The 8,496-nt window shown below is 38.8% G+C and overlaps 1 protein-coding gene and 1 long non-coding RNA gene across 3 annotated transcripts; both read right to left on the reverse strand.

Annotated features, from left to right (window-relative positions):
* Nucleotides 1-318: 318 nt before the first annotated feature.
* On the reverse strand, nucleotides 319-4,358 carry LOC103940703 (WEB family protein At5g55860). 2 transcript variants are annotated; one of them, XM_048569156.1, is made up of 4 exons: nucleotides 4,203-4,358; nucleotides 3,417-3,488; nucleotides 2,701-2,903; nucleotides 319-2,322 (listed from the first exon to the last, which is right to left on the reverse strand). In XM_048569156.1, exons 3-4 carry the CDS (start codon nucleotides 2,866-2,868, stop codon nucleotides 538-540), a joined length of 1,953 nt encoding a protein of 650 aa, XP_048425113.1. In that variant the 5' UTR covers nucleotides 2,869-2,903; nucleotides 3,417-3,488; nucleotides 4,203-4,358; the 3' UTR covers nucleotides 319-537. The 2 variants fall into 2 exon arrangements, with proteins under 2 accessions (XP_048425113.1, XP_009349139.2); XM_009350864.3 differs by lacking the exon at nucleotides 3,417-3,488.
* Nucleotides 4,359-7,013: 2,655 nt separating this feature from the next.
* Nucleotides 7,014-8,289, reverse strand: LOC103936344. Its single transcript, XR_001952198.2, has 5 exons — nucleotides 7,916-8,289; nucleotides 7,755-7,810; nucleotides 7,567-7,657; nucleotides 7,342-7,460; nucleotides 7,014-7,253 (listed from the first exon to the last, which is right to left on the reverse strand). It is a non-coding gene; the product is annotated as an uncharacterized LOC103936344 (long non-coding RNA).
* Nucleotides 8,290-8,496: the final 207 nt, after the last annotated feature.

Here is an 8,496-nt window from a genome sequence, read left to right on the forward strand (position 1 = left end):
GGCTATATTAGTACTTTTACATTAAGTTTTAGTTAGAAATATTATAAAACTAAAATGGTGGCTATACTTCTATATGTGGTCTAAAATATGGTTACTTTTTCAAAATTCCCTTAATAAACCCATATGAAATCCAGAATACATAATTACTCATTCCATGTAAGTAAACATCTCGTAATTAGAGGTAATGTTTGTTGTGTAGAAGCAATGGTTTTACAATGAACTTGGTATGTAATTTGTGCAACTTGTGAAAGAACCATGCATTGATGCAAGAGTGGATTAGAAGCCGAAACCAACAAGAATCCAATAAGAAAAGCAAAAGGCTAAAATACTAGACACTTCATTTCTACAGAAAATCTTCAACCGATCATCCAACAATTGTCTATCCCAATATACAAAATCACACGGTACCTGGAGTTGCATCCAAATCTAACTAATCTCACACCCCTGTTTTTTCTATTTCTCCCCAAACTTCTTCACAAAATGCGGACACAACCAAACTTCTTCATAATCTCGACACAGGCGTGGCAAATGCAAACATCAAAGGGGTTTCTCACCAGGGAGATAAGAAGGGGAGCCACCTTCGACCTGGTTCTTTTTTCTATTAAACATGCCGCTGAGAGTAGGCAAGAGTGTTTTCTTCGAAATGGATGTCTTATCTTTGTCCAACTTCTGGGCCACAACAGTTTTCGTCTCAGGGTTCTGCTTTTGAACCCTGTAATGGTGTGGGGATGATTCCACTGATGTCTCTGTTTCTGCCAATATCCACGATGCAGCATCAGCGGCTTTCTTCTGCTCCCTTTCTCGCCACCTTCGGAGCTCTCCTTCCACTGCCTTTTTGGCGGCTTCAGCCATTTCTGCCCTCTTTTTGGCCTCCTCAGTTGCAGACTTCATATCCTCGATTTCCTTCTGGGTTGCCTCTATCCTCTTCAAGGCCTCATTTTCACTAGCCTTCACAGCTTCCACCTGAGCCATGGCAGCAGCCACCTTCATTTTTGCCAATGTATCAGACTCCTCAACCTTTCGGCTCAAAGACTCATACTCGTCCTTTGATATAGTGATCTTGGCACCAGACTCGGATGTTGATGCCCTAGCAGCGTTAGTTCTCTCAGATAGGACTCTAATCTGTTCAAGGGCCCTTTCTTCTGCGGCTTTAGCCTCTTCGGCTTCTACCAAAGCAAGTCTCAGCTTCTTTTCTGCTTCCCTTACTGCAATTTTGGTGGTTTCTGCTTCCTTTTTCAACTCCTCTGCTTTTATCTTCATCTCTTCTGCTTCTCGTCTTGCATTTTCTGTTTCCGACGATAGCTGGTTTAGTGTAGCTATCATTTCATTCGAAGCACCTCTTGCTTTAGATTCTTCTGCTAGGCAGGCTTCAAGCTCATACTTAGTTTTCCGCAGTTTAACATGTAAATTCCCAGCAAGAGATTCTGTTTCTGCTTCCTTCTCCTTCAGTTCAGCATGTTCTTTCCTCACATTCTCAAGTTCCTCCTTGAGGGCTTCAACTAAGTTTCTGAGGCTGCTTTCTTCTTCGGCTACTTTATTCAGTGATTCCTTAGCATCATCCAGCTCCAAAGTGACAGTTCTGACAGAATCTAAATCCGAAGCCTTTGCATTCTCCATTTGCTTTTGCAATGCTCCAACTTCATTCAACGTTTCAGATAGTTCTGCTTCAAGATTTCTGGAAAGTTCTGGATCAAACTCTTTTTTCAGAGAGAGCAATTTCTTTGCTGACTCTTCCAATGAAGCTTTATAGGACTGCCTCAACACATCCTTCTCAGCAAATATCTCTGCTTGCTCCTGCTGGGCTTCCATAGAGGCGAGCTTCACTTGCCCAATTGATTCTTGTACTGCTGAAATTTCCTTAGATAGCTCATTTACCTTCTCCGCATTGGCTTTGGCTGCATCTTCAGCTTCTGCTGCCTGCTTGATGGCAGCAGCTTTCGATTCCAAAGATGCATCACAGTCCTGACGAATTTTCTGTAACTCTTGCTTTGCAGCATTAAGTTCAGTAATCACACTCAAATACTGTGTTCTTGCAGATTCCAAGTCTTCTTTCCAAGCACCATTAGTTCCCCCAAGGTTGCCAGAGTTTGCTTCTTCAAGTTGCTTTGCCTGACTTTTTGCAGCTTCGGTCGCCTTTATTGCAAATTCCTTACTTTCAGTGAGGGATTTCACCTTTTTTGACAAATCCTCGAGAGTTGCCTTGGATTTTTCAAGCTCCACAAGTGCTTGGGCTTTAGTAGTTTCAGCATTCTTCAGTTGTTCCTTCAACTTGTTCAGTTCTTTCTGGGCCAGGTGAAGTTGTGTCTCATTGACTAGTATCCTCTGCATTGAAACAACAAAAATTATCGACATCACATCAAAACGCATTTGGATAGTAGAAGAGCATGCGTTAATGAAACATTATAATCTAAAAATGATTAAGAGTTTCAACTAATCTAGAGACTGAATGGAGGAAAAGAAAAAATGCATGATTTATATATGGGCGACACTAAATCATTCACATCCATAGTTATGAATATACAACTTCCTTCAAAGAGTGGCTTCCAAACTAAATAACTTCTCATGATAGGTGGACATAGTATGAGTTATCGATATTCAGAAGGGTAACTTCCTCCAAGAGTATCCTATGTGAAGCTTTTCAAACAATATACATACAACATCTATGTGCTTGCTAAACAAAGGTAAAGGAATTAGATATACCTCTGATGAATGAGCTTTTGCCTTCTTAATTGCAGGTTTCTCCCCAGAGAATGCACCTTCACCAAACATCGAAACGGCATCTTTAACAGATTGGAAGGGTGCCCTGGTGTCGATCTCTCCCACCTCCACTTTAGGACTAGGAGAACTTGTAGCACTGTTTGCAACCATACTGCTCAACTATTTTGTTATACTTCGACTGCTGGCTGAAAATGATAAATATACTTTAAAAAAATTATACTAGAGGAAGGAGAAAGAAGGATAGCAGAAAGCTGACAACCCCACATCTCTCCACAGCTGATCATGAAACTCAACCAAATGCTCATTAGATTTCATACAAACAGTACATGTAAGAAATACAGCCTCATGAAGCATAGTAATACAAGAAACGACCAACGACTGGAAACTACATTCACGCTACAAAAGTTCAAAGGAACCTTCAACCTAAGGCATGATATTGTCAAGGGATGTCAACGTTTGATACTAAATATACCATGCAGCATTGAAATTTTTAATTTTATCAATTTTGAGGCCTTTTCCTCATGCAGCGAAGTAATGCTTCAGGAGACAACAGGAAAGTTGCAACATATCTGTTTAACACACGGCCTTCATCATGACAACCGTAAGAAATATGAGTCAATCCAACAAAAGCCTCTCCATAGGACATATTCACATGCAAGAAAGGGGAACGAAAGGATGAGAATCTCGTTCTTTCATACCCATTCAAACTGAGATTGCTCTTCTTCAGAATACACCCAGTTCCACCTAAAAGTCCCACCACTTCTCGTCACCTAATAATTAACAAATTCCTACAACATTAATCTCCTAAGGTTTCAAGAGCACATTCCCACCACCTAATGTTCTGTCACATATAGAGGACTTGCAAAAAGTAAATGATGGCATAGCAAATTTAGCCAACGTTAAAAATCCACCAACGCCAAGTTATAAGACGGTCCACACTATGGCCAAAACACGTCCTTAATTTCAGAAAAGGCCACAAATTTCACATGGACACACCAACTTTGTCGTTTCATTAACGGCATTGGATTGACACACGATTACAGGTAACTGAATGGGGCGATTTCAATTCAATTCTCACACCATGAATCAATTTTCATTAACTAGTTCCAATTTGAAATTTTACACCGGAAAGTTCAAGCTCCGTAATACAGTATAAAAGGCCTCAGCAACGATGCTTCGCCGCAACTAGTTTAAAGATTCACAACTAAATTTATAAGCATTCACACAATCATGAGACATCATTACATTACTTGAATTCCCCAAGAATATGGGCCCATGTAATCATCAACTCACACTTTTAACAACGAAACAGTCCTTACAAAATTCAAGTCTCGGAAATAAAATAAAAAACAAATTCAAAACAATTAAAAATTCCAACTTTTCTTTACAATTCTTCAGTAAAAGATCAAACCATCATGCCATCAGACAAATTTGGAAAAAAAAGGAACAAAATTTAAGCTCCAAAATATGTGACAGTTACTTACCCAGAAGCCCTAATCAAAGCCCCAAAAATCTACGCAGCACAAAACCTAGAAATCACCAGAGTCTGAAACCATCGCGCTACCGGATCATCCACACACCGGCGAACTCCGACCATCTTCCCCGATCTTCATCTCCTTCCGAAGCCAAAACCCTTTTAAATTCTCGACCCGAGAACCAAAACCCACCAAGAAATCTCAGGTTTGCGCGAGAATTCTCGAGAATATTCAAACTTTCTCGGCAAAGGTGGTGTTTTCCTGGAAAATAAAAACAGAGAAAAAAGGGGAAAAAGAACCAATCTTTAGGTTAGAAATAGAATCGGCTTTTGTTTTCTTGGACGATAAAAGCGGCTAGAGAGAGAGTCTATAGTGTTTTAGAGAGAGAAAGTAGAGAGAGAGGTTTGAGAATTCGAAAGCTGGTTGGAGACAAATATTATATCAGCAGGTTAGTCTGCGAAAGAGAAGAGAGAGAGAGAGAGAGAGAGAGAGAAGTATCCCGTGGGATATCTATTGTCTTGACTGTCTTTTTAGTTTTTTAATGCAGAAATCAATTGTACTTGTCAGACGGTTTTACCCTTGTGTTTTTGAAAGAAATGGTCAGCTCGTTGAATGTACAATGCTCTGAAGCAACCAGTCAGCAAGTGTAGGGGCAAGTGAGGGTGAAGACGTGGCACCGTCCATGGGAGAAGGAGATGGGTTTGGTTGGATTGAGAATGGAATAGCTTTGCCTTTTAGTTGTTTGTTTGTTTGTTTCTCTCTCCATCTCTAAACTTTATCTGCTAAAATGTCACACCAATGCGTCATATGACCAATGTATTTATAATTTAATGCTATCTCATGTCATGTTTCTATTTTTTCTATGTGATGATGTGTGTTTGGGGGGTGGGGTGGTGTGTGTTTGGATAATGGTTATGTTTGCTTACCTAAAAATGGACAATCAACATGCAAGTTGATCATCCAAAGTTCAATCATCTAATGAATATTTTCCAAGTATAAATGGTTCATCTAAGAAATGATCCATCATAATTTTTGAATTGGAATTCCATCCAAATAGTGACAATGAACTCTGCCTCAAATCACCATCACGAACATGAATCTTAAACATGCATTAAGAGGAATCAAATAAAAACAAAAATCCAAAAATTAAGGACTAATCTTACATGATCTCAAATCACCTTTGATTGGTGGTGATTTGGAGCCATATTGTGCCCAGATTCGATTGAAAATTCATAGAAAAAGTTGGAGTGAGTTGCGAATAGAGAAATTCGCCATAGACTAATTAAGTCGCGAGACAGAGAAAAGAAAGAGAAACTGATATTTCAATTTCCTAAAACGTATAATTGCCACGAAAAAGAAATGAGATGTCCCCATTTCCAATAAAGCAGGGACAAAATCATCAAAACATTGTTAGTGAACAGTTTTTTTAGCTGACTTTTAGTATATGTCTAATTTGTTTTCTCTGATTTTCTATTTACTTCTTGGTGGGGAAACACATACATAGATCAAATTATAATTGCGTCAATAAGAAGCGTGTAGAGTATAACTTGTAGCTCAAATAATTGACAACATTTATTTTCGCACTTAAAGTCAGTCGTTTCTGTACTCAAGGTCATCCGTTATCCAAACCGATTATGTCCAATGCATTGGAGGTGGCCTATCTAACTCATGGGACATGAACAACGTCAAGCCATCGGCTTAGTCCATGCTCCACATTTAGTTTGGTACTCTTGAAACCTAATTAAAGTGACAATGCAGAACAAGCTTGAAGCTAAGCTCCATGTTATCTCAAATAAAAGGCATGATCTCCTCACCTAGAAGTCTGTCTTTGGCCGACGCCTCCACACTTTTGCATGATCTCCTTACCGGGAAAGCTGAGTCCATTTTCGTGTATGCTAGTATATTATCAACATCTCTTCACAATACCATAAAGTAGGTCTAAGTAAAAGACGAAATGGTAATCTTCATAGTGCAGCCATAAATGTGCACTACAAGATGAAGATTAGAACTTCATTGCATAAGGCAGAGTACACTGCGTTTGTTAAACTAGGAAAATAGAGATTTGAACTTTAGTGTAGATGAATGAACACATTGCGCTAGTTAATTTGGACAAACCGAAAGTCTACAAGAACCCCCAATATTATATTTTTCCCAAAATATCAAAGACAAATATAAGAAAGAAAGCTTCTAGCAAATGCAAAAAGCAAACCCTTCACCCAAAAAAAAAACCTCATTCCACCAAATCTCCATTCTCTTTGAAAAACTACTTTTCATCCCCAATTTTTTTTTTTTTTTTTTATCATCTACTTTTTATCCCTAAATGTTGGATTTGAGAGGGTCTTGAAATAGAGAAATTGGACCTTTCCCTCCTGCTTTTTTGTTGGTGTGAGAAAGAAATTTGGACTCAAAGTGGCAAAGTCCATATCTTCTATCCATGCCCAACTCCAAATTTGGAATTCAACCAAAGTTCAATCACCCAATAAATATTTTCCAAGCATAAATGGTTTGGAATTCATCCATATAGTAACAACGAGAAAATATGCCCGCGCGTTGCTGCGAGACTTGAATGCACCCGCCTTAACTACATAAATAAGACATATTTAACCTGAATAAATTAAGACACATGCACCATGCACTCGTCTCTCAATTATAAGAAAACTTGTGTTGCAATACTGAGAAAAAGCTTATTTATGCAAACTGGCATTTCACTCAATTATACATTAGTTATGGCATCTTTGGAACTAAATGACTTCAACCTTAATATCCTATAAGCAGTATGTTTCTATAATCCTGTTATGCTAACAGGTAAATATAGATGATACAAAAGTAATTTAGTTTCATCATGCATATTTTCGCACTATTTAGTAAAGAACTTGGCCGGACTTGATTCCGAATAACATTCACAATTTCATATAGAATTTCAAAAGCCAGAGACTTTAGTGTAAATTACAATAAAATTTCACAAAGAAAGCAAATTGTAATATAAGTCTGATCTACAATTCGGATTTACCTGGATATGGTGATTTACGTTTTCATTGGAATTTTTGCATGCATTTACATCTGATGAAAAAATAATACATCATTAGTTGGCAGGAAGGAACTTTGATAAGCTAATAAAGAAGCAAGATTGAATATAAGTTTCGTGTACCCTGAAGTTGTTTGTTCTTGCTACAGAATACTCGCATCCGTTGTAGCCGCTTCTATTTTCTTCATGGTTTCAGTAACGGTATGCTTGGGTCCAATTCTTGTTGTCTTCTATTTCTCATCCTAAATTAAGTTAACAGTTCAACATTATTCGTTATAAGCTAAAAAAGTAGGATTAGTTATTTTTGTAAATCTATTTCTTGTAAACTTGCCTGTTCCTCGAACATACCTGACAAATCGAGATCATTTGACATGGCTATCAATTGGAATGCATTCATAAAACTCGAGGATTTGGGAATTATTGTCTCCACCACATTTTCCTGCAATGAACATAGCAATTGTAACAAAAATCAGATATTTGGATCGAAGGTAAGATTCTAGCATTTTCTCTGTATCACAATCATGCAGAGCTTTTACCTCAATTGAATCAAATCCAACACTAACCCATCACAGCTCGATGATCACTCAGAACACTGAACGCAAAAATCAACAAAATTTCACCATTTTAAATTATAATTAGTTTCATATTCTTTAATCCACTGAAAAAGCAAAAAATTAAAATTAAATTAAAAGTGAACCTGATTGTCGTGGGTGCGGCCACCGATGAGGAGGTTGAAGAGATTGATTTTAGCTTTTTCGTTGAAAAGCTGGCTTTCTTCTTTTCCTTGCGAATCGGATTCTATTATGTGTAGCTCTTCCTCTTTTTGTTCCTTCAAAACTTTTTTCAGCATTCGCTTGAGGAAAGGGGAAATGGTTCAGAGCGAGGTGTCTCCATTGCTGCGACCTTGTCCATTGAACTTTCTGCAGTTGCTTTTAAGCTTCGCTCCCTCCCTTCCTCCCTTCCTCTGCAAGTCACATACATTCCCCTCACCAAACCCTTCTCTCTCTCCCTCCTCCCTCCCTCCTCTCTGCAAGTTGCATGCCTTCCCCTCACCAAACTCCTATCTCTCCATCCCCATCCCTCCTTCCCTCTCTCTCCTCCTCTCTCCCTCCCTCCTCTCTGCAAGTCGCATGCATTCCCCTCATCAAACCCCTCTCTCTATTCCCCTCCCTCCGTCCCTCTCTCTCCTCCTTTCTGCAAGCAGCATGTCGCCTTCCCACCAAATCCCACACCGAGCCATCAATCCCACCGAATGCAACCCTAATTGACAACAATGCC

Source organism: the organism of the source record quoted next, unplaced genomic scaffold (assembly GCF_019419815.1).
Source record: "Pyrus x bretschneideri cultivar Hongxiangsu unplaced genomic scaffold, Pyrus_bretschneideri_v1 Contig5, whole genome shotgun sequence".
Taxonomy (NCBI): Eukaryota; Viridiplantae; Streptophyta; class Magnoliopsida; order Rosales; family Rosaceae; genus Pyrus; species Pyrus x bretschneideri.

Excerpts from the sequence above, each read along its gene's own strand:
- LOC103940703 (XM_009350864.3), bottom strand. The coding sequence starts at position 2,868 with ATGGTTGCAAACAGTGCTACAAGTTCTCCTAGTCCTAAAGTGGAGGTG. Across the intron at positions 2,323-2,700 it reads CAAAAGCTCATTCATCAGAG|AGGATACTAGTCAATGAGAC; the intron begins GTATATCTAATT and ends GTTTCAATGCAG.